Raw genomic sequence first — 24,276 nt, forward strand, 5'->3', positions numbered from 1 at the left:
GACTCAACAAAACTAAAACGCACATCAGTCGACTGGATTGACACAAAGTTAATGAGTCTTTTAATTGCATGTGATGCTGCAACAAGATGACAAGACACGCTTCTAGTAATGGAAAATGACTTTATTTCTTCCAAAAAGACAGAAAAACCAATCCTCTGAATAAACAAATATACTGCTGTAAAATAAAAGCCTGTGATTTTTGTCGTTTTACCTTTCCATGCTCGATACGATCCATATAATTCTGCATTAAATAAATAGAAATCATGTACAAAGAGACAAGATTCAAAAGTGGCACCAGCTCAAAAAGCGTTTGGCATCACTGTATGACAGCGGGAAGGGGTACATGAGCAGTAATATTACATCTGTGCTGATATCTTTCATTATTAACTCAATTTCAAAATAGCATAAATGAACATAATGCAGGTTATGATGATTACAAAAATGCCACCACTTTTCCAGATTTTTTTTTTTCTCATAAAGCTGCAATACATGAAGTGAACGTTAGGTGGCAGCAGAATCACAACAAAATTGACAACGTAACATCTTTGGGGACACTTTGCTGCTGTGGCTCAACTACAACAGAGGAGTGAGCCCAACGGAAAAAAAAAAAAATCACAAGGAAGGGGGGGTCAGAATCCATGTGGGAACTGTGGTAAAAGTCATAAATGGTCACCGTCACATGCTTTTGAGAAAAAAAAACAATTCAATGCTACAACCATGCACTCACTCACTGATTTGAACATTAGTTTCAAGGCTCATCCGTGTTTTCCTTCCCTGCTCCCAGGAAGCAACCGGTCGGTACTAAACATGAAATTGAGCCGAAAAGCAGAGCCCGCATGAACTCACCAATCATTAACGGCAAAATCAAAGTCTTTGGGGACAAAGGAGAGCTTGTCACAACACGCAGGAATGGGCACCATGCAGGGGAAATTTGAAATATAAAACTAGAGACGTGACAGTAGTTACCATAAGGAACAGGTCTGAGAGGTTTTATGTGGTTTTTAGGGGAGGGGGGCAAGAAAAAAAAAAAAAAAAACATTCTGCTGCTGAATTTCTGGTGTCCAAGCGGGAACGCAAAAGCTAAACGTGCCTTTCGAATGCTACAGGGAAAGGAATCCGGTCGATGAAAGGAAATTAAATGCCAACGGTTGTCAATGTTGCTTGTTTTGGAGAGCTACACACACACACGGAGACACACACACACACCCACCCACACACACAGCAAGATGTGCTCAAGCTGCCAGCGTGACTACACCCTTGACAGCAACATGCGGGGAAAAAAGTGCTGAGTAGGGATGTCCCGATCATATTATTTTTTTTACCCCCCCATTCGAGTCACTTGATTTCCAGTATCGGTCGATACCGAGTGTGATCCGATACTAATGTAGTATACGGTACAGGATTTCTATCCTAAAGGACGTTTGATTTCACCAAACATTTACATTTGAATTTAGAAGAGTTATTCGTATGACGAGCCAAAGCATAAATTTGCTTGTCGCAAAATAATTTACGCAAGTTAGACAGTTTCAATGCGTCACATTTACTAATCTGCCGGTCGCTCTTTCCATATTGATTTAGTAGATTTTTTTTGGATTGTCCTGACAGTTGGCAACGAAACAAAAATATTTCCACATCTCAGTTCCTGCCTTATTTTTCTAATCCCTTTCTTTCCGGTACTAAAAACCCGGAAACATTACTCTGTGTAATCCAAAACCCAACTATTGCTTTTCCATTTGGCAAGATCTTTGTCGTTTTGTGACCTTTAAAATTCAAAAAAAAAAAAAATCCAGCTGACACCGATCAGCTGTAAATGATCAGTCCCCCCCCCGTTTCCCGATTGGATCGGGACAACTTTTGGCACCCGGTTCACGTGATTTTAGAGATGTGGCGTCGGCTGCTGACACGCTTCAGAGGCACACGCATGAAACTGACTTGAAAAGCAAATGAGGCAAGAGCGCTAAGCCGAACAACACGATAAAAAAGCGACACACCGAGAAAGCGAAAAAGGACGAGGCAGGAAATCTACGGCGAGGGTTTCCGTCTACGAGGAATCTAAGGCTAACACAAGACTGTGACGAGAAGCGTTCAAGAGCGATATCTATCCAAGAGCGATGGCCGAGACGAGCATCATTTGCGTTTACGAATCTACACACGGCAAAAGAGTGACGAGGCAGCGTTCTCGAGACAGAAGCACGACAGGAGGAGTCAAAACACTTGACGGGGGAGGGGGCGGGGCTTTGAGTAGAAAAAGTCCAACGTTCAAACGGCAGGAACGTTTTGTAACCTGCTAAAGTGGCTGGTGTGTTTACACAAACTGCAAAACGTTTTTTTTTTTTTTTTTTTGACACCAGAAAGTCGGCTCGACGGCTGCGGGCGGCTTGGTCACATCAGTGCAAAACTCGGCGTGTGCATTTTGCCACAAAACTAAGCGCAAGTATCTTTAACGTGGTGTGACTTTGAGAATTAGCCCTCGGTGAAAAACTGACAGAATGACAAGACCGACGACAAATCAGACAAATGATTGCGATGGAATGCTTTGGATGACCTTTTGGCACAAGACACAACATACCAAGGTTTTGTTCAAAAAGCAGAGGACGAGGGAGGGGAGGGGGGGGGCGGCTCGACACTTTAAGACAACCAGAATCAGTGCAATTTAAGTGATTGAAAATATGTGATGGAAACAACACAGACGGGGCACAACACAACAAAGAAACACACCGCCTCTATTCGCAATTACAAGACAAAAAAAAAAAGACAATTAAATGAAGGCGAGCCACCATCATTGTTGCACACCGAAAGGTTGTATGTAGTGAATGGCGCCTCTGACGGATGAAGATAATAGAAAAGAAAGCTCGCTACTGCTCAGGGCGACTAAAATAAATGTCAAGAGACAAAAGGGAACTAGCTGCGAGCAATATGCGAGCAGGTCATTTCAACATTTATTTGATGTCCTACTAGCGCGCTGTCACTTGTCGGACAATTTAGCGGACTGGAAGAGCTTTTAGAGATCTTCCAAAAGTTGCGTACTGATTCCTATCTTATTAAATCATCGATTAGGGAATTTCTTAAAATCGTTCAGGCACGCATGAAGATGGATTGCCCGCCATGCTAGCATGCTAACACAACAACGGCGTTTGTGTCTGGGAGGGTGGCTTGAATATGAAAAAAAAAAAAAGACCACAATCACAAATGGGCATGAGGGAGCAGTTTCACAAGAAGATGCTTGTCTGAAGCAGCTGCGCACGCTCAACTCACACACACACTCACACACACACACACACACACACAGTTGCGGGCAGACGTAGCCAAAAGGGGACAAAATAGCACCAGTATGAAATAAAGCTAATGTGGCAGCAGAGACCCTCACTTCAGTCACATGCATTCTCCGTATCATTGCCAATCTGGCACTCTCGTCTCTCGCGGCTTCAAACATCCAGCAATGCAGCTACCCTTGCACGCGCACACACTCACACACACACACAAACGCTTCAGACAACAGCAGCCTCATCAACTTGTTTCGGGTGGGGGGGGCATCGGTTGCGTCTCAGTCTTTGTCCTTTTAGCTTAATCAAATAATCGTTCCTCTTGTGTGTGTGTGTGTTGTCTTCTTTGTGTTTGTCGCTTTTGGCACACGACTCACCCCCCCCGCCTGTCACGTGATCACATGAACTGCATCTGAATAAAGACAGAAAAATTGTCGGGATAAAGTGACAGCAAGAAAACAAATTACATCCCAAATTCCTTAAGAAAATGTGACTTGACTTTTTTCCCCTTTCCGCGGTAGAACATTTTACAATCTCACCTGGGCGCCAGGCATGGCTGCAAAGGGGTTGGTGGGTCTGAGGACAGGCTGGTTGTACATCATCGGCTGAGGAGCCATAACTGGTACCCCGCCCACCTGACCCATCTGGGGGGGGACCTACACAAAGACAGTCACAAATTGTCAATCTGTCGAAAAAACCCATCAACTCTTTGCTCTCACCATTCCATACACAGGCACTTGCGGTGTCGTCATGGGGAAAGCCACGGGAGCAGGAGCCTTGAAGGGAATGGGAAATGAATCAGAACTGCTCGAGGAGGAGAAAAAAAAAAAAAAGAACCGAGGCCGATGACAACATACCAGAGCACCTCGGAGAATTTAACGGCGTTTATGAGCTTTAGTGCGCGGAAAAATCGCTGCCTGTAGTATGACTTGTTTACACGGGAAGCAATAAAAGTAATTCCCAGTCGAGTGAACGCATAAGGAGCAAATCTTTAACGCGGGCGAAGTGCATACGCAGTGGGACGAATCACAGTTAAGCTTACTCCCGAGGCGCACGCCCGGTTCAGCAAAAGTGGCAATTGATGCTCCAACATGGCAACAGGTAGGTAAGGGATGCCTGATCATTTGCTTTCCAGCGTCAGGAGAGATCGACCGCATAAGAAAAGGAGGCGTCGTGGCGATGTACTTACATAACTAGTATAGAACATTCCGTTCTGCGACAGGATGCAACAGGAAAAAGAGACAAAAGACAGCAAGATGAGTAGACGGATAAACAGAAAGCGGGAGGGACAAGGAGTGAGGGGGGGGGCTGAAAGGTAAGCGAATGAGAATGAAAGTGAAGGGTCAAAAGGGGATGATGAGAAAAGATCATCGCAAGCAGATGACAAAGCAAAATTGAGCCGTGATGAATGAGAAACAAGCAAAGGAGGGAAAGGAAGACGAGGGGATGCTGCTGCAAAACAGCCGGAAGAAGTGCTTGGTGGGAAATGCTGACTCAAGAGGAAAAAAAAAAAAAAAAAAAAGGATGACAAATGTGGTTCGTGACGATTGTCCTCACGTGAGCATGCGTCTTACCACGTGTGGCACAGGCATGGGTGGCGGGACCATGGGGGCCGGGCTCCACTGGGTGGTCGACATGGTCTTGTTCTGCCAGTTTTGCCCTCCTGTCAGTTTCTTCTCCCCCTGCTGGTTCCACTGCATCTCCGACCTGGAGGGGCAGCAGGAGTTAGACGTTTAGCTACATGTTTAGGTTGAATGTACCATACTTACTTCTTCGATGGAGTTCCACCAAACTGTAGATCTGAGTAAAAGAAGAAGACTCAGATTAACACCAACGACTGAGCAGATAGCGACTTGTCGCGGAGAACGAGTTGGACTCACTGCCTACAAGGTTGGCCAGGGAGGAGTCCAGGTCATTGGCCAGCAGCTTTCCTCCAGACTGGAAGACCACTTGAGGCGGGAGAGAATGGGCCGCGTGTACGGGAACCGTCGGCTTCAGCAGATCTCCCAAGGTGTCAAAACCTGCTGGGGTCGAGACAAACCGTTGTTGAAAAGGATGTTAGGAGAAACAAAAAAATTGTTTCAGAGAAGTTGATCAGATCTGGAAGTAGCACCAAAACTCCCGTTCCAAAGCTGGAGGGCACGCATTGAAAATTGTTAGCGTATTTGTGAGGGTGGACTAATAGTGATTTTGTCAATGTGTCGCCGGCGGGCGCAAATGGCAGCAAGCAATTTGGCGTGATGGCGCGTGAGCGTAGGTGGCCGGGTTAACGACTTCCCATGTCAGCATTCATTCCAGCTAATGAGTCAGTAATAGCGCCCGGGCCGGCGCCGCCGCAACCCAGAAGGCGTCGTGACGATAGCGCGGCGAAGGGACAACGAGGCTCAAATGAATGTGGAAAATGCCACAACAGGCTGAGGGATGACCACGCTGACCTCGTGAAACGTAGAGGGTGCAGAAAAAGAAAGGAAGGGATCATATTTATTTAGGAAGTGCTTTGTAGCTCTGACAGCCATGCTGACACAAGACATCCAGCGCACGCTTTTCCTGCTAGACGTGCAGATGGAAGCCAGGGAGGGAGGGGCACATATGTGGGGGAAGAAAATGTGTGAGAGGTAAAACGACAACACATCCCCCGTGATAAACAGTAGTTTGATGTAGTTTGTAACTCCCACAATGTCAAATTTGTCTTCTTGTAGAGGAGATAAAAAAAAACTCTTGGTGAAATCTGCTCAATACAACTGAATTATGAGTGTGGAAGAGACAGGAAAAAAAAAAAAAAAAAGAAAAATCCCTCTCAGAAGATCAAATAGCGCAGAGGGCAGTGATGGAACACGGCGTCTTCTATTGGAATAGCAAACATGGGGAGAACAAAAGACAGCTTTCAGAGGATGTGACGTGTCGAGTACACGCTGGAAAAAAGAAAAAAAAAATCAAGGAGAAGAGCAGATGGAAGCGAGTTGCCTGGGTGATTCTTTGCAAAGTGTGACGGGGCGGGCAAATTGAAGGCTGCTGTTCAAGCAACGGGCGGAATAAAATGGAGACAAAGCGAAAATGACAAAGCGAGGAGGCAGATACCTGCAGATACACGGGGACGCAAAGAGACACACAGCGAAGAAAAAAAAAAAGGACTGGTGAGATGCGGCCAGTCAAGCAGATGTGTTGGCAGTCAGAAAGGCGTTTTTTTCTTTTTTTCTTCATGCATTGCTTAAATGGAGGGAGAAGGTGAAGAGCAGCACAACACAAGAATCACAAGGAAGGAGGAACAAGGAAGCATTCAAAATCAACACGGCTACTTGAAAATCGTTTTTCCATCTTGTTTTTATTTTAGCGTAAACCTAACCTTTAAGAGTAGGACCTGATTGCTCCATATATTTTACATGTATTTAAGGAATACAAGGTTGTGGTATAGAATTGTGTGTGCTAAATACTGAGATTAATGAACAAAAAAATAAATAAATTGCAATTTCAATATTGGGAAGGGGGACACAACTTGAGAGAAAATATGTGAAAAGGTTCGAGGGTTTTAAAATTGGGAGCGACATTTTCAATCACCTTTATAATTTTGGTTCCACGTTAGGAAAAAACAAAAAGGGGGCCACATTAAGTGTCACACGCATCAGTGGCTGGTGTGAAACAGCTGTCTGCTTAATGCAAAGCCAAGTTCCTGTTCGTGATGTTGATGGATGAGAGCTGTCAGAGTGGAGATGCACTAGAAAATAATTGCAGCCTGATTGCAAGTGAACAGGAAGGAGATTGTTGTTGAGCAGGTGTAGAGTGGGAGAGGAAAAAAAAAAAATCAAAGCCCCGTATATCAATTGCCTTATCTGCATTTTGAACACGCAAATGTTCAAGGCAAGAAGGAAAGGTAACAAAGCCCCGCCCACTGCCGACCAGCAGCCACAAGTTGCAAGAACGAGTGTTAATCAAAAGCCACTTTGGCGCTGCCCGCAAAGCCAGAAAAAAAAAAAAGGTTTTAGTCGTCCAGTACAAGACGTTACCGGCTGCTGGCTGTGTTCCGTCGTTAGCGGGCGCCGCCTTATTCCCAAACACGGCATCGAAATCTACAGTCATGGCGGCGGGGGCGTTGTGTGGCTGGCTCTCCAGTCCTGAGGGATGTAGGTCCGTTATTAAAGGTGCTGCTCTCGTTTGGGAACACGTGGACACACATCATAGGAGTCGGCCGCTAATTGTCAACAGAAGAATTTTTTTTCGGGGGGTGGGGCTTAAGGGGCCCGCTTCTCATTACTCAACCAGATAGTCGAGCGAGCTCCTCGTTACAACTAACCTTTCGGGGAATTGAGCGGGAGCTTCGTGAAGCTCGCATTGCGTAAAGGTCAACAGACATATCTATATGAAGACATTTCAGAGTCGACGCTGACGGTAAAGCTACTTGTGTGAACGTAGCGGAGCTGGAGGGGGAGGGGGGGGGTCAAACGAGACAAAAGATGGCAAAATGGCGGGCGGGTGGTGATAGCGATGAACATGTGGATAGATGGAACCACTCGTACTTGCTTATCTGTCTGAAGCAGTTCCTCTGAGCATATCTGTGTGTGTGTGTGTGTGTGTGTGTAGGTGTGTGTGTGTGTCGCACCTCCCCAGGCACTGTTGGCAGAGGAGATGGAAGGCGTGCACTGCACGGCGGGGATGAAGGCTGGCTGGAGATCAAACAAGTCGCTGTTCAGGTTGGGCACACTGAGGAGAAAGTCGTGAGAAAATAAGACGGTGTTAGGCGGGCCACTGATAAGGAAATTGGACTAAAGGATGATTAAAAATAGAGGCCGGGATAATGGAACGATGAATGGAAAAGGGGTGTGGGGTGAGGCGCGGCCAAAAAGATCAAGATACGTAAACTAAAAGGGCCCCAGATTACAATCTGACGTTAATTAGTTGCGAAAGCCGCGGCTAAAAACTTCAAAGTTGTCACAGATAAGGAGAAAATTCAAAGCCCAGTGTCCATATAAAGTGATTTCGCTCCTTGGGTCACAACTCGCGTCAGGGTGGCGATACCACAAGATGCCACAAGGTGGCACTACAAAGCTCCTCAACTCACTTCAACATTGTTCCTTGCTGTGTTGCCTTGAAAAGGTGTGAAGTAACTTTACTGCTTACTTTTAAATTTACTGATTACTTCATTTGTAGTGAGATTACTTTAGTGACTGGGTACGGAGATATATTTTTTGGGGGGGGGGGAACTAATTGAAAAATATGATTTCGATTCATGTCACTCACTTTCGGTATTATCTAGCGAATTGTAAGTGAAAGTTTCTGTAAGAGGAATGGTCGTCAGATTACTTCACAGAGAAACGTACCACGTCAGAGTCGTAAATAAATGTCGGGAACGCGTCACTTTCAAACGTGCTAGATCCTTGATATACCAATGACGCCAAAGCACTACTTTTCTATCCGGTGCGTTCTGTCGTACCTGTTGGTCGAGAGCGTGGAGCCAAACAACTCCGGCGTCGGCGCAATGTGGTTGTTGTTGTTGTGAGCGCTGCCTATCGATTGGTTGCTGGGGGAGGCAGAGGGCGGAGTTTGCAAGCTGATCTCTTTCAGACGCTGATCCTGGGAGGGGAGGGGGGGAGGCATATCGGCAACATTATTCAAGTGGAAGCAAGAGCAGTGACGCTTTAAATAAATTCTGCAACTTTTAAGGTTGGCACCAAGGACACATCAATAGTGTAATAAAGGCCAGCTGAGCCGAATCGATGCAGATTAATAAGCAGTACATGTCCTCTGCTGCGGAATTAAGATGAGCAAACGTTACATGACTGAAATAAGAAAAGAGCATGCTGGGAACATGATTGCATCCTCAGGCTCACTCTCACACACGTTCCTTACATTTACATTGGATGACATTTTTTTGACAGCTTCTATTTCCTCTTTTACGATGCCTTAAAATAACGTCTACATTTTTTTACTGTCTTGACATTTTTTTTTTTCAATGCAAGAGAATATTTCATTGACTACCAGCTCCATCCCAACTCTCAAAGGAAGCAGGATTTTATTTCTAAAGTTGAGATGAGAGCACTTGCTCACACAAGACGGGAAAGTGACTTTAAAAAAATATATATATATATCTGCCACAGCCAAGCGGGAGACCTCTTCATTTACATCCCAACCGTGCGGCAAGGAATAAACGCAGAAGGCTACCATGGCTTCAAAAACTCCAATTAAACTTTTCCAATTAAACCCATAGGAGAAAAAAAAAAAGAGTTACCTTAAGAGCTTGTAGTCTGGCCTGCTCCTCCTCCAGAGCCAGCTGCTTCTCCTTCTCATCCATCCGGGCGAAGGACATGTCGGTGGAGGCCAGACACGAGACGGCGCTGGACAGGGTGGACGCTCTGCGAGACGAAAGTCGCACAAAATGGAGCTCAGATGATGATCCGCTGTCATCTTCAGAATCCTCACCTGGTGTCTGCATTCAGCTCCTTGGTCTTCTTGCCCTCCAGGGAAGCCAGGTGCTGCTCCAGGGCCTCCAGGAGGCTGCTAGGGGCCTTGAGACACAACAACGTGGGGGTAGTTAGGACAATAAACAACTTGGGCCTCGGATGTCTTGCAGGAAGGTTACGGAGGGCATTATGCAGTAAAAGGTAGCCATGGCAACATGCAGCAAAAGATGAGCAGAGTAGCATTACAAAGCTTTCAAACAACAAGCGAGAAAACAGGTAAAGAAGAGGGGTCATGCGGTTTCAGGTTTCAATTTTTTTTTTGGGAGGGGGGGGGGGGGGCAGCACGCCGAAAAGAGCAATTTCCTCGGTAGTGAAAATATGACAACGTCACCGTCCGCAAGAATGCACGCACGCACACACATCTGGAAGTATTTTGTCTTGGGAGCTCCAGACAGTAGAAGAGGACCTTGTAAGCCGAGTCAATATTGGCTGAGTTGCGTTGGCGATTGGTGTCGCGTTTAAACATTCATGATTTGGTTCGTCTTGTTTGCCACTCATCTTTTTGATCGCCTGCATAATAATGATTACACGGGAAATCTCAGGTCACGATTAAAAGCGACTCTCCGGAGATGTCTCGCCTGGTGGCGACGAGCGAGGGAGTGAATTCCGATGAAACCCGGCGGAGGGAAAGTCATGCAGATGAAGACGTGGTGAATTCTCATTTTCTATTCATGAAGTTTCATGGCCTTTGGCTCGTGGCGGCGGAGAAGGCCAAAAGCAATCTGCGCCGGTCGGCCAGGAGCATATCGTAAGCAAGGCAGCGAGTGTGTGTGTGTGTGTGTGTGCGCATGCGGCGGCGCGTGTCACATCACACGTTTTGAGAAAAGACGGTCTTGCGTGCAGGAGTGTCGAAACGGGTGGGAAGGAAGAAGTAACGCGGTATGCAAGCCACCACCTACAATGTATGATCCTTTTGTTTTCTGCGACACAGGAGATGGAAAGAAGAAAAAAAAAATTGTCACAGACACTTCTGATGAGTTTTGTTAGAACTGAATTTTTTTTTTGGGTGGGGGGGTGAATTTGTGTTACTTTGGCCCTCTATTAGGTGTTAAAATTATGGAAGTTTGATACCACATTTTTCCACCAGATTAATACCTGCATGAGTACTCACCACTTTTCACATATAAAATATCATTTAACACAACCTAGTGAACAAAGACTTGTGTTTCTAGAGGAGATGATGAGTCGCAAAACACTGCAGTATAGCGCCAACTAATGCCGAGGAGGACTTAACGTCAGCTTGGTTGGTATCGGCCGTCTCGACGAGTCACACCGTAAAATAAAGCTGGCATCGGTACTCGGCTATTGTAAAATCAACCCCAAAGCTGAAGCCTGACAGCAACGTTGACCAAGAAACAGCAATCGATGTCTTTTCGGTTCATTGGTGCGGCTAATATACACAACGTAAGATGCTTTAAGGCTTTTTATGATTGCACGTCGGAACAATCTGCAGTTGCTGATGATGCAGTGTTCCGGCCCAGCTATGCCTGCTACTGGATCTATTAAAAAAAAAAAGTGGGAGCTAGCCTTCCTCCCAACAACAAAACTGGCATGAATGTTGGTAATCCCAAATAATAAGAAGTGAGTGGAGCGTGAACAGGAGAGATTTTCGGTGAGTGTGGAAATTGACAGGTAAGTCGAATGAGGCGAGTCCATGAATGGAAACGTGAGTGTTGGGACAGAAAAGGGAGAAAGAGAGGTGGCAGCGGAGAAGAAAAGAAAAGGAGGTGAGATGTACACTGACCTGCGAGAGATCGGGGATGTCACCCTGATCTATTCCAACTTCCTGTCGTAGAAAACAAACAAAAAAAAGATAGGGAGCAAGGTGGGGGGGTGAGGGGAATGGAGGAAAAAGGGGGCGGGGTCCATGTGAGAAAAATTGTTTTTCATGCGCTAAAAAAAATTAAATAAAAAGACGACAGCAGAAATCAACAAATCAAGAATTTGTGACGGCACACTGAGCGGTTGATGGCCAATGCGAGGTGGAGGATGGCATGTGATGAATCGTCTTGAGATCACGACACATTGATAGGAAAATAAAAAAAGAAAGGGACACCGACAGCAAATCCATCGGCAGCGGCTCGGACAGATAAGTGGACTCTTAAGACACAGATATATATATATATAAAAAAAAAAAGGACGAGGTCAAGAACTCTTAAACAAGTCACCATCGGGGCTTCCACATCACTTGGGTGCAGCCTCCAAAGCAGCTAGGAAAGTAAAAACTGAGCTCTCATTTAGGTCAAGCATTAACAAGGAACAACAATTGGACTGATCCGTTTGTCATTTTTGGAATCATCTGCAGCCGACATCCCAAAAAAATTGCTGCGTTTGTTACTGGCTAAAACGTATTTGGTCGCTTTGAAGTTTTCATTTTCAAGATGTGAACTTCCCTGAAGTAATAAGCAAGTTGACGAACGGCGTTCATCCGGAAAATATAAATTTGCCTGGAGACATTTGCAACTTGGAACAAATCATCCGTTTCCTCAAATTTAAATATGTAACCAGAGTTCCTTTTACATCATTTTTTTAATGAGCCGTGGGAAAAAGAAAAAAAAAGTTTATTCAGGAGGCTCCTTGATTATTTCGACTACGGGATTCGTTGGAGCGGGGGCGGACGTTATGGCCGCTGACTCGCTCGGTTTCACGTCTATTTGGGGAACAAAGGAGAGGCGGAAAAACAAGAGGGATGATTCGCGGGCATTGGGCGACAGAGGGCCGTGAGGGCATCCATCTTTGTCAGGATAAGGCACAGAGGGGGACATTAAAAGCCAGACGCCGAGTGTGTTTGCGCATACCTCAGCGACTTTGAGGAACTCCGACAGCTTGGTCATCCGGTAGAGAAACTTCTTGTAGATATCCAGAGCGTCTTTACACTGGTTCTTCTTCATGTCAAAGTATTTCTCTGCAGTAGGAGCCAGAAAGGAAAGGGGAGGGGGGGAGGCAGATGAGAAGCACTCAATGCGTTTTGAAACCTATGCTGCTGCCATGGCAACGGGCGCTACGCACACGCCGACACCTCCGATCTACCGCGCTAGTGTCTTCGATCATGAGAGCACATAAGTCAAGGTGAGTGCGGGTACCCAAAAGGTTGATGACCCCTTCGTTGTAAGCGGCAAACAGCCTGATGGAGTCTTTAAAGAGCAGCATGAAGGCAGAGTTGATCACGCCGTTAGTCAGTTCGTTTGGGTTGGCCTGCGCAAAAAAAAAAAAAAGGGAGGGTGGGAGTTCGTCCAAACATCACCTCTCTCACACGTACACACATACCTGGAAATCCAACAGAGCGTCCAGTTGGTTCTGAATTATAGGCAGCGTCTTAATCAGTTTTTCCGTGTTCATGGTCCGCATCACACCGTCGGTCCTGCACAAAAGACAAATGTTTGGGTGCAAATTAGGAAAAACCTCGCACAATGAATACATAATGAGCATCCGCCCAGCCATGTGTGCTTTGCAAGCTCATTTGAAATTCCGAAAAAGAAATTATGCCGCTATTGAAGCAGAAGAACTACAGTAGCTCACGTTGACGTGATTACCGTATTCACATAAAGTCACCGGATAGTGGAAAATGAATGTGAAATTGAACGCGTCGTTCTTAACGACATGCTTGAGCTGTCAAATTATCTGCTCCGAGTGGCTGGTTGTTGGAAAATATCCCAGCGGGCTTTTTCATGGCACACTAAAATGCGCTTCGACGTCGGCTCGAACGATAATGAGCTCAGGTCATTTTGCATGGTCTACCCTCTCTTCATCTTGGTGAAGTCCACAGCCACGAGTCTGTAGGACATGGCCTTCTCGTTCAGGTAACGGCTGTATCTTCGAATGAAGGTCGACATGTCGTAACCTGGGAGGGAAGCAAGCGAGGGAAACATACTAAGTGGGCTGCTTGAATGATTTTCGTTCATTAACGATGATGCCAGCGGAAACTTACCTTGCAGGGCTCCCTTATCCAGGAAGTTGGTGAGGTTAAACAAGGTGTTTCTGGAGGCCAGGTACTGGATGAAACGCTGAAAAGGACAAACATAGTATTAATAAAATAAAAAGCTGAAAAAGACATTTGATGCAGGATAAATATTTTTAAAAAAAAAAAATTATTTTGATTTTTATTTGTTTCAATCTTGTCACTGAATGTTTGCCTATTCTTGAGCTAATAATAGTAAAAAGGGAAATTTCTCAAACAAGTGAATTTCTCAACTCCTCTTCCACTGTCATCACATCTGTATTTGTGAATCCACGCGTCAGTGGAGCTCCACATTCGAACATCTCCATCGAACCCACTTCAAATATTCGGGAGCTTTGCCACTTTGCCGGTTCCCGTTTTGGCCGCGTGGACAAACGCGTCTGCTTCCAGACGTACGTGTTGGATTGAAATCGTTTCCAGAGGCGTTGGAACTGCTTAAAGAGGCATTCATTGGTTTCTTTTTCCTTTTTTTTAGGGTGTTGCCTGCATACTAAGGCTTTGAGGCGAGAAACGGCATCCATGTGAGGATAGAAACTGTTTTCATCGCGGACAATATGCATCACATTTATTTTGGCAGTTTAAAGCGCAAAATGTTGCTACTCAATATGAATCCATTTTAGTGCTGGATACACATTTGCCAAGTAGCTTTAAAATATTCAACTCAAAATGTTTTTCTTCTCCTCATCCCGTCACGGCGAGACTCTCCCCCAAAAAATCTTTAGTTTAAACAAATACTGTGAGGTAACTGCTCCGAAAAATTCACTTTTATAGTTTGGTTGTTGTTAAAGGAGACGAGATGAAGCAAAGCAGCTAATATGTCAGGTTCAATTACGCGGCGCGTTGGCAGAGGTCGAGCTAATTACAGGACTTAAACCGGAAAGAAAGGTGAAGACAAAAGAATGCTCCCGACTGCATTCCGCAAGAAAGGCTTGTTGTAATAGATGACCAGACGCATTCCGGGGAGGGAAACGCCATCATTTCACGGAACATTAAACAGTCCCGGAGACCTGCCGCAAATACTGCAGCGGGAGTATGCATTGGGAATTTCATTAAGCCACCGCAGCCTCACGATAAACATGATTTAAAATTGAAACAGTTTGGCTGGAACCGCATGAGCTGGTCGGCGCTGGCAGAAATGCGAGCATGTATGCAAGCCAGATTTTCTGTTTGCCTTCAAAATGATATCTCGGGATAGATAAACACAACTCTAATCAACTGTGTGCGTTTGGTCGGAGTTGATTGTGATGTCAGTGAAGGCATCGTAGCTGATGGATGACCTTAAGACAGGCAGAGCTCACATTTGGTACAAAAGCTCGTCTCCTTTCAGAAATCTTTTCTGCAGCGGTGGCGCCTTGAGAAATGAGTTCTATTTTTGTTCTCGGTAAAAGGAAACCCAGCATGCTATAATGAGGGATTTTATAAAAACATACTGCGATGAGATTTTTACTACAGGCTGACGAAGATGCTGGAAGAGGATAAAGAATATATGCGTGCGAGCGTGGCTACATTGTCCGTCAAAAAGCAATCGGTTAGCTGTCTCGTGTCAGGATTGACTTTATCTGTATCGAACTGACTGAATAAGCATCCTCCTTGTGATATCGTGAAAACGGTGAGCGCTATTTAAAAGTGCCTTTTCGAATGGATCATTTTCCAGTCGAAAAGGTCACGGCTGTAGAGGCTTAATTTTCCAGACAAAAACAATGACTGTTACAAAAGCCAAAATGAGAGCTTTAGAGAGTTTTACCTTAAACAGAATTAAAGTCACAAAAGAAACAAAGCAAAAAAAAAAAATGTAGAAAAGGTCAATTATAGTTCTTTCTCCTTCCATAAAGCCAAGTGCTAAATGTGAGCTCCCATTCATTTGTGTTTCTATTATGGTGGCGAGCGGTTCCCTCCAGCAGAACATGGGCTGGAACTGATTGAGTGGAAATGAGCTCTCACAGTCATTGTTTGGAACTTCCTGCTGGACTGTTTTTGATCCTTTTTTGCACAAAGGCGCACGCTGATATGGCTCGACGACAAGCCTCGGCTCAGCCCTCGGCAATTTAAATCAGTTTTGTCTTTTATGTACGTACAGCGAAACCGAGACAGTATTTCATTATAATTTACAATATTTATATGATATACAATATAACTTATATATATATATTATATTATACTAATATTATATTATTATATAATATTTACAATTATTATAATTTAAATAAGATTTTCACGAAGGGGTGTGCTGACTTTTGTTGCTTTAGAATCTAAATATCTAAAGTTTAGATATTAGTGGCTGAGTGTTGAGTTATTTAGAGGGGACAGCCAATTTACAATGCTACTACAACTAGATTCTAGCAAAGCATCATTTTTCCAGCGTTGTCGCCCGAAAAGATCAAATCTAACACTCCGTGTTTGACAGCACGGTCACATAAAGCCAGCCGAATGTTTTCAATTAAAATTGAAAACCCTTCTTGACTTTACACAATGCCAAGCCAGAGTTGCGCGGTCTATTGACCCCAATTCCGCGGCTTGTAATTTTACGGCCGGATTTCTTTCAGCTGTGACGTAAAATGGATGGTCCGGCCATGGGGGAGAGGGACACCTGGCCCCCGAGCTGGCGTCAGCACAACCGTCCCGACGGGCCTGATGAATGCACGCTCGGCGATAATGTGCGACTGACAAAGTTGCCGGCGCTCCTTGCGATTACGCCGCCAATTATTGAATTAAAAAAAGATTGCACATCCAAAAAATTCAACACGACTGAATGTTATTGTCAGTCAAAACTTCTGACGGAAACGAGTCAGATAAGGCAACCCGTTGGGGGAAGACGTGTCGAGAAATCCCCGCAGCTCGGCGCTGACCTACTTAGCGGCGCTTTGGTTGAAGAAAAATGTTGCACGAATTTGAACAGCTTGTGCAAACATTTGACACAACGATGTGATGAACTAGTGTCTCTGGATGGTATTTATAGTCTTGACTTGAGGGACGACCCCGAGGGTGCTATTTGATTGGACGGCTAATTCGGGGCATCTGTTGAAACAACTTTAACGCGAGAGAGCTCAATAAGATAAAGATTGCTTGATATTACAAAACAAGAGCGAAATCTCACACCGAGTTCTTCCGCTTTTTAGAGAACGTTGACGCAATAACCGATAAAAAGGAACTTTGCTTCTTGTCAAAACATCCGCGGAGAAAAAAAAAGAAAGGCCTTTTTGATTGCCATATTTCCCATTTTGACTGTTCGGTTTCTTTTGTTAAAGCTGACTGAGTAAAATTGACCACACCTCCCGAAAAAATCTTATTTTCATTCTTGTCTGAAACCACAACTTGGTCTTTCAAATTACATACTGTCAAACACGTGATTTTATCTCCAACAAAACGTGATTCCAAACATACCAAAGCTGCTTGGAATACAATTGTTGGAGTCAAAAAAGCTTTTAGACGTCACTCCTGTTTAATCCGTCTATGAATTTCGTCAATGTTTGACCCTGAGTGGCAAAAATGCGGCATTAAAAAAATATGAGAATGTGTCATTAAGCTGCGTGTGTGTGTCCTACCTCGTTGCCATACATCATGATGTGGTGCGTGGTGATAAGGGCCTTAAAGACCACCACCCAGCTGGAGTTGGCCGTGCGCTCGAACAGCGTGTCCGCCAACTGGGGAATGTTGACGTTCATCTCATTGGTGCAGTGGATCAAATCTGTGCACGACAACGACAGCAGCAAACAAAGAGGTCAGGAGAAAAAAAACAAAAAAAAAAACACATAAATAGAGGCTGGGGGAGATGTTTTGGGGCCATAAAAAAGAACATATCAGCAGAATTGATGAAAATGGTCATCAATCATGAAATGTGGTGAGAACAGATAGCTGCATTTGGTTTCATTGCCTTTGGTCCCAGGAGACTCCGCCTCCTTATGAGCAGCCAGTTCCTACACCTGGCAACAGCGGAAAGAGCTTCTCGGAGATGGGAGGGGGCGTCCCGTCGGCTACTTCATCATCATAATCGCCCACATGCTTCATTCGGCTCGGCTCGGCCCATTCTCCCCGTATCCTTCACTTGCACGTAATGGCAGCATTGTATAAGATGACACCTCTCCCGCCGCCTGCCTCGGCGGGCTATTTAACCGATACAAACGAGGCATATTGCGGCTCATTTAGAAGAGCTGAATCACAATCTAAATGACGGGAGTGTTTGGTGAGTCACATTGTCCGTAACAAATGGCTTAGAAACGGACTACTCGGAATATAAATTAGCATCGCGCGATTTAACTGTCATGAAAAAAGTAACTTGTCGTCAAAAGCAATATCATATTATTTTTTTAGAAAAAAATCTCTTTCCAAATCAGTGTGAATTATTTTGTGATTAGTGAGACAAGGCAATAAGTAAATACTGTTTGTAGCGCAGTCGAGAGCACAGTTGCCTAGCAATAATCGTTTAAAATGCAATCGAATAAGAATACGACACACTGTTTACGTGCTTGTATTCACACACATACTAGAGGTGTCAAAATTAATCGGTTCATCAAAAACAGATTATCAAATGAATCAGCTTGTGTTTTAATAATCGAGTGATCGTTTAGAGACATTTTTTGAACTAAAGATTGTCCAAATATTCCGATTTCAGCGCTCAAGAGACAATTCTCACTCTTATTTCTATAGTCCTTCATAAAAGCAGACTGATTTATCTTTTGTGCTTGATTAAAATAGGACATTTGCAAAGATCTGCTTTTACTTCGGGGAAAAAATGAACATCAATCCGTGGTGTCGTCGAGATTGCTTAGGTGTTTAGTTGTTTTTGACGCCAAATAAACAAAAATAATTGGTTAATAAACAATAATTGGGGAAAATCTGATTATTTGATGGAATAATCGATTTTAAAAACGCTCAATAGTGACAGCCCTAATATATACAATGTATGCATAACGTGGTGTTAAAAATGTTGAATAATTTTGTTCAAAGCATTTTAAAATATTCCAAATTAATTAACTTTAGTTAACATAATCAAAAATATATTTTAAATGAAATTAAATGAATTTAAACTTGTTTTGTCAGCTATTATTTTCTTTCAGTACCGTATTAAGGTACTTCGTTCCGAATCACAGGCAGAGTTTTGATGCTGTGCCAAGACAAATATTATTTACCAACGCCATTTTAACCCCCGGAAGACAATGGCTTCTTCTTTTCTAGCTAACTTGTGTTTTTTTCTTCAGTCTGGAAGCAGGAGGGACGGCTTATTAGGTCTGAGGGGGGGTTTGCTTGCGCACGAGTGTGATCATGTAAAGAGGCAACATGTGCTGACTTAATCAGGCCGAGTGGAAAGCACGAGGTGCCGCTGATCCCGGAGCTGAGCCAGAGAGATGGCGAGGGAGGAAGCGCCAAGACCGAGTGCGTCGAAAACAAAGACGAGAGAACTTGAGCGGCGGACACAAAATGAAAAACGTGAGCACATAAAAGGAAAGGCGATAAGGAGGATAAAGAGGCGAGCAGCTCAATAATCATAAATAAGATCCTTTCCGACGCCAATCCTGCTCTGACCTGGCAACCGGGATAAACTGCCGAGAGGTCGGGCGGTACATTTAAGACGAGATGCGATCGAGATTGTGATTCGATTCCTAACGAGATGCGAGGGCCATTGTTATCGCTCATCTTTGACCTTGGTGGCCTTTGATTGCCACACAATAGACCAGAGACTTCCTGGCACTAAGTGACACGTGTTTATGTGTGTGGGTCAGCTCCTCTCAGAATCAAGTGGTACTACCAAAGATTCACCTCAATCTTATAACTGAGACCATTTTGAGATTTCTCGTCCAACCGCAGAATCTTCAAATACTCTCTCGGGTGCACAGTGGAGGGTGAAGAGCCTCCATCTGCTAAGAATTAACACCTGGCAGCCTCTGCACCTTGCCCGGCACTCGGCTCCCCCATCGCTCGGGTAGACTGAAGGGAGCGCTTTTATTCATCCGGTCGTCTCGACAGTAAGGACTGAAGTGGTGTGAAGAAGGGTGAGGCCGCTGTGAAGCTGAGAAAACCCACTGCAGTCTTTTTTTTTTTTTTTTTTTTTGGCGCACACACAAAGACACCGAACGATTTTTCTCCTGCATCCAATTGCTTCCATGTCAGGTTTGAGGAGAGAAGCCTTTTCACGGAGAGGAACAACAGATGAAGAGGGTTAAAATGGGAGCACATTTGTTTAGATTCAGGTAGACGGACAGATGGAAAGGGGGGGGGGTTATGAAATGAACACGAAAGGAAGGTAAGGCAGTGTCACCAAAAGTTTGCCTATTAATAGACGAGTTGGAGCGCTGTTGTTTTAATTCCACCCAGGAGGGCTTGAACAAAAAGCAAGTTCTCGTCACAGATATAAATACAGACTCCCTCTTGCGTCGGGGCTTCTTTCTGTATGATCAACCGGAGTGCGTCACAGCATCCAGCCGACGACGCCATGCGCATAGGTAGAATCGAGCCAACGAAATAAGCAGCGGACCCCCGAGAGAACGCGGCTATAAATACCCGAACGGAACCATGGAATATTTGCAAACATAGCGAGAGCATGTGTGATGTGTACGAGGCGATCCAAATAACTTGGACTTCCAGTTGACTGAAAGTGGCACAGCGAGCAAGCAAGAAGCCTCCTTTCCGGGCCGGGAGTCGAAAGTGGGCCTATCTTTAGTCCGCAGCCAGGGAGGGGCAAGCCCTGCTCTGTTTGGATAGCATTCAACTCACCTCAAGTAGCAAGCTAGCCCAAAATGATGTCTATCAGGGATGCAATCTATGCAAAATGGGCGGACACACGCGGTGCATTATACAAACTGTATGCCTGGAAGTCATGTATTGTGTGATTTGGAAAAAAAAAATAAAAATAAGCAAAGTAACGGTTGTTTGAAAGATGATAATCATCATACTAGCCATGCTAATTCGCCCTAGCTCGTAAATTGTGTTTCACGTGCTATGTTAGAATTAACCTGATAAAATTGTGTTTCTGTGCAATTTGATCGAACATTTAAATAAGTAATGTTTCATTCATTTCCTTGTTTATCATTCACTGCCATCCCTGCAAAAATGGATCTTCAAGGTCAATAGATGTCAAAGAACGTTACGGTCTAAAAAGTAAAACATCAACCACGAGTGGTGGAGCTTTCAAATATTTTTCAAAGATCAACAGACCTTGTGCCTCATTTTCCCAAACAAGCCACACAAACAGATCGGCGACAGCTGCTAGCTCTTTCAAGGTTTGCTTTTGTGAATCTTCCGACTTAATAAGTGTTAGCTCGGAGTGAAGCGCCGCTAAAGCACGCCATTATCGTCCACTTTCCCTTGACAAAATCTCCAGGAGCGACGACTGACTGGAATACTTTAAAAACGTCTTTTGCACCATCCGAGCTAGCAAAGTTAGCCTCCAAAGTGAAAGATGTTGTGAACAAACCCGCAATATTGCTACCATGATCCCCATTGAGGTTCCCTCACCAACTTAGTCCATTTACCGCCAGCCGACTGCCTACGTTGCTGCCATGACAACAGAGTGCTGGTGGAAGGAAAACCAGCCTTGACTTTAAATGTCACAATTCTTCTGTAACCGCTGTGAGATGGCGAAACCACGGCTCACAACAACAATTTAGCTGCTCCTCAGACGACCGACCCGATGCAGTTCACCCTCCTCCGGAGTCTTGTTGACTTTTATAGAGTTCACGTGATGGAGGGACTTGCCACTGACATCCAACCGGCGATTAGTTAAAGTGATGGACAATCGGGAATTCAACCATTTATACGTATACTCGGGGAACGACATGCAACATGTTTTTTTTTTAATACAATGCAAAAAGCTAATTTGCATAAAAATGACCATTCAGGGATGACACAAAACTGCTGAACAAGAACATTAAATATAATAATTCATTTTGTACTTATTTTTCTTCACCAAAACAACTCATTCAAAAGGTTAATACCGTATTATTGAGGTACTCCGTAAAAAATATGTGAAAGTTGTCCGATTGGGTGGTCAGTGCAAAAGATAACTTCGAGGTGAAGGCCTGGGAACCAAATACAGAACATAGTCCGCTACCGGGGACATGAGGTTGACTTTCCCAAATGGTGTCGAGAAGTGGCTTCAAATTGTTCCTCTTTTCACAAGTGGTGAATGAATGTCACACTTACTGCCGGTTGCTGCTCTTGAAAGGCTTCTGGCGGAGACGCAAATATGCCAGTGAGATCATTCCCAGCTTACCGTCAGATTTTTTTTTTTTTTAGCCCAGCGAACAAAAGTTTGTCTCTGTGAATGGAAGCTACACAAATATTTGCTTTCTCCAATTTTCTGAAGCATCACGGCTACACTGTGTGGGCAAATTTCTTTGTTTCATTTCCTCTCACCACTTTTCAGGAAAACCACATCCTGCCACTAGTTCCTTAAACGCGCTAGCTACGTGCTAACTCCCATGGGGGTGCCGGCGTCAAAGCTCTGCGGTGCTTGGCGGAGGTCAACGGCGGGCTGGCACTGCGCGCAAGGTGTTTATTGTCAGTGTGGCTCGGCAACCACATCTCAGGAGGTGCAAGTTTTGACGGACCAACCTGGCTGCACTGGCGACATCGATCTGGATGTTTTTTTTTTCCTTCTCGCCAGACTATCGTCACTTGGCGTGAGCGGCAATGCAGTTGACACAGAGTTTGTCGCACTCACAGAGAAATCAATGGCGGACAATTATTAAGCTGAAGGTGGCGTTTTGGCTGCAAAGGTCGGGACAGGTTCAGACAGGACTTCCATTTGACACTGCAACACTTTTCCCTTCTCTGCATTATGTTGAAGTTAAACTATGACAGTATTTTTGTTCTTGTTGTGTTTATTTTAGTCAGGTTGTTGGGGAAATTCAAAAATCATGTAGAAATTTACTGCCCCCCCAGTATTCAATTTTAAATGGCTTTTTTTGTATCAATGTGACAAGTGGCTGCCATCTTTGTAGAATTTTCTACAACCTCAAATCCTTTGTGAATAAATTCACCAAAAAAAGCAATCAATTTGTGCTATTTCAGTCAAGTTTGTGACATATCTGATGGACCCTTTTAAATTTTGGTCCCTACAAACTTATTGGTGGATATTTTAAATTGAAACTTGCCATCATTACGATTTCAATGTTTCATTCCAATTTGAAGGTATTTTTTGACCAGATTTTCTGTAGTAAGAAAACTTTTTTCCTCCAGCCACATATAGTTCAACTCTTTGAGAGCCCATCATTTAATTTTCAAAATTCCTGTCGCTCTGTACTCAGGTTGAACCAGTTTGACCAACTGCCATTTTTGAGAAATCTTATCAGATTGTCATGTCACTTTTACAATATAATTCAAGTCGGAGTGAAAACTTGAAGCAAGCACACTTGACCTCTAATGTTGAGTCGGATTTTCATCGTGTGGGTTGTAATTTACTTCCCAACTTTCTGAATGGAAAGCAGCGACCTCGCCAGAGCTGATGATTTGTGATGATGACTAGAAGAGGAGATGCACTCACAGTCAAGATGTTTCTTCTTGGGTCCGCTCACTTCGTGCGTGGTGGCCTTGCACACCGCCTTACTGATCGCCGATCCGGTCATGCTGTGCTGAGCTGCAGCGATCCGGTCGGTGATCGATTGGCCAGACATGACGTCTCCTCGGCTTTTCTTCTGTGCCTTTCTGCACTGGTTCAGCTCAAACCCCAAAAAAAGAAAAAGAAAAAAAGGCGCACAACGATCCTATCAGTGGGTCGACTCCCGGCGGCGGGGGGATACTTGAACGTGACTTCGTTGTTAAGTCAACGGTGAAGGCTTTTTTTTTTTTTTTTTTTTTTTTGAAGGGGTGGTGTTGGTGGTGATGTTCTGCTTTCTCTAAACCTACGACACTATTCTAAGCTAGTCTGTGTTAGCTCATGTTTCCGCTGCGATCCTCCAGCCAAAAGAGAGTCCCGCTGTGGGATTTGCCACCAGTGGAAATAACTTTGTGGGCATAAATAAACATAGCTTACTGACCGCTATGTCGCACGGACGATGTTATGGTTTCACGCTGGACACCTTAGGGGGGGAAACGTGAACAATCCGTGTGAAATCGCCTCCCAAAAAAGAAAAGAAAAAAAACACAGTCGCCCTCTGCAGATCTTTTTTTAGTTCCTCCTTCTTCCACGTCAACTTGTTAGCTCGTTAGCTTCTAAAAGTGCAAGTCAACTTCTTCTTCGGGCAAAAGATGTCACACAGAACGGACAAGGGCATTGCTAGAACTTGTAAAAATCACACGGAGGGGGGGAAGGGGGGGCACGCGGTGACAGGTGATGTCTCAGTCGGGGGGAGTGGGCGCGAGGGGCGGAGGGTGTTAGCCGAAAAAAAGAGGCTACCGACATTAGCTTGGAAAAAGAGTTGAACCGGCCGAGAGGTTAAGTTATAAAAAATGACAACCGCTGGTCCTTCGTAGCTCGCCTTGGCTTTCTTTTCGCGCTGTCCACGTTATTGACTATCGCTGTCCCGCAACGTGGAGCGTCTCGACGCGGGGTTGTTCTGAGACGCGGCAGGAAAGCCTGTGGACGGCTGCTTCAGTCTCCGCCGGACAAAATGGCAGCGTAAAAAATCAGCTGATCTCACAACTGAGATGCCTTCAGGGACGAAACATA

General features: G+C 44.6%; 1 protein-coding gene across 6 annotated transcripts; it reads right to left on the minus strand.

The window, feature by feature from the left end:
- Positions 1 to 100: 100 nt before the first annotated feature.
- On the minus strand, positions 101 to 24,237 carry LOC148403369 (phosphatidylinositol-binding clathrin assembly protein). 6 transcript variants are annotated; one of them, XM_088394717.1, is made up of 20 exons: positions 23,152 to 24,237; positions 17,216 to 17,358; positions 13,644 to 13,719; positions 13,454 to 13,556; positions 12,983 to 13,076; positions 12,799 to 12,910; positions 12,514 to 12,620; positions 10,615 to 10,635; positions 9,675 to 9,760; positions 9,484 to 9,607; positions 8,689 to 8,828; positions 7,858 to 7,958; positions 7,265 to 7,372; positions 5,144 to 5,287; positions 5,033 to 5,063; positions 4,838 to 4,970; positions 4,453 to 4,476; positions 3,983 to 4,039; positions 3,803 to 3,919; positions 101 to 3,675 (listed from the first exon to the last, which is right to left on the minus strand). In XM_088394717.1, exons 1-20 carry the CDS (start codon positions 23,279 to 23,281, stop codon positions 3,661 to 3,663), a joined length of 1,866 nt encoding a protein of 621 aa, XP_088250843.1. In that variant the 5' UTR covers positions 23,282 to 24,237; the 3' UTR covers positions 101 to 3,660. The 6 variants fall into 6 exon arrangements, with proteins under 6 accessions (XP_088250843.1, XP_088250834.1, XP_088250825.1 ...); XM_088394708.1 differs by lacking the exon at positions 10,615 to 10,635 and adding an exon at positions 11,460 to 11,501 and having other exon boundaries at positions 5,144 to 5,284; positions 23,152 to 24,235; XM_088394699.1 differs by lacking the exon at positions 10,615 to 10,635 and adding an exon at positions 11,460 to 11,501 and having other exon boundaries at positions 23,152 to 24,235.
- Positions 24,238 to 24,276: the final 39 nt, after the last annotated feature.

Source organism: Syngnathus floridae, chromosome 1 (assembly GCF_059516105.1).
Source record: "Syngnathus floridae isolate MCC-2025c chromosome 1, RoL_Sflo_1.0, whole genome shotgun sequence".
Taxonomy (NCBI): domain Eukaryota; kingdom Metazoa; phylum Chordata; class Actinopteri; order Syngnathiformes; family Syngnathidae; genus Syngnathus; species Syngnathus floridae.

What these genes read in the sequence shown, in the direction of transcription:
- LOC148403369 (XM_088394699.1), bottom strand. Translation starts at nt 23,281, where the DNA reads ATGTCTGGCCAATCGATCACCGACCGGATCGCTGCAGCTCAGCACAGC. An exon ending in CGGAACACAGCCAGCAGCCG is followed by an intron (nt 5,288 to 7,264) that starts GTAACGTCTTGT and finishes TCTCGACCCCAG; the next exon opens with CAGGTTTTGACACCTTGGGA. An exon ending in CCATGCCTGTGCCACACGTG is followed by an intron (nt 4,477 to 4,837) that starts GTAAGACGCATG and finishes ATCCTGTCGCAG; the next exon opens with AACGGAATGTTCTATACTAG.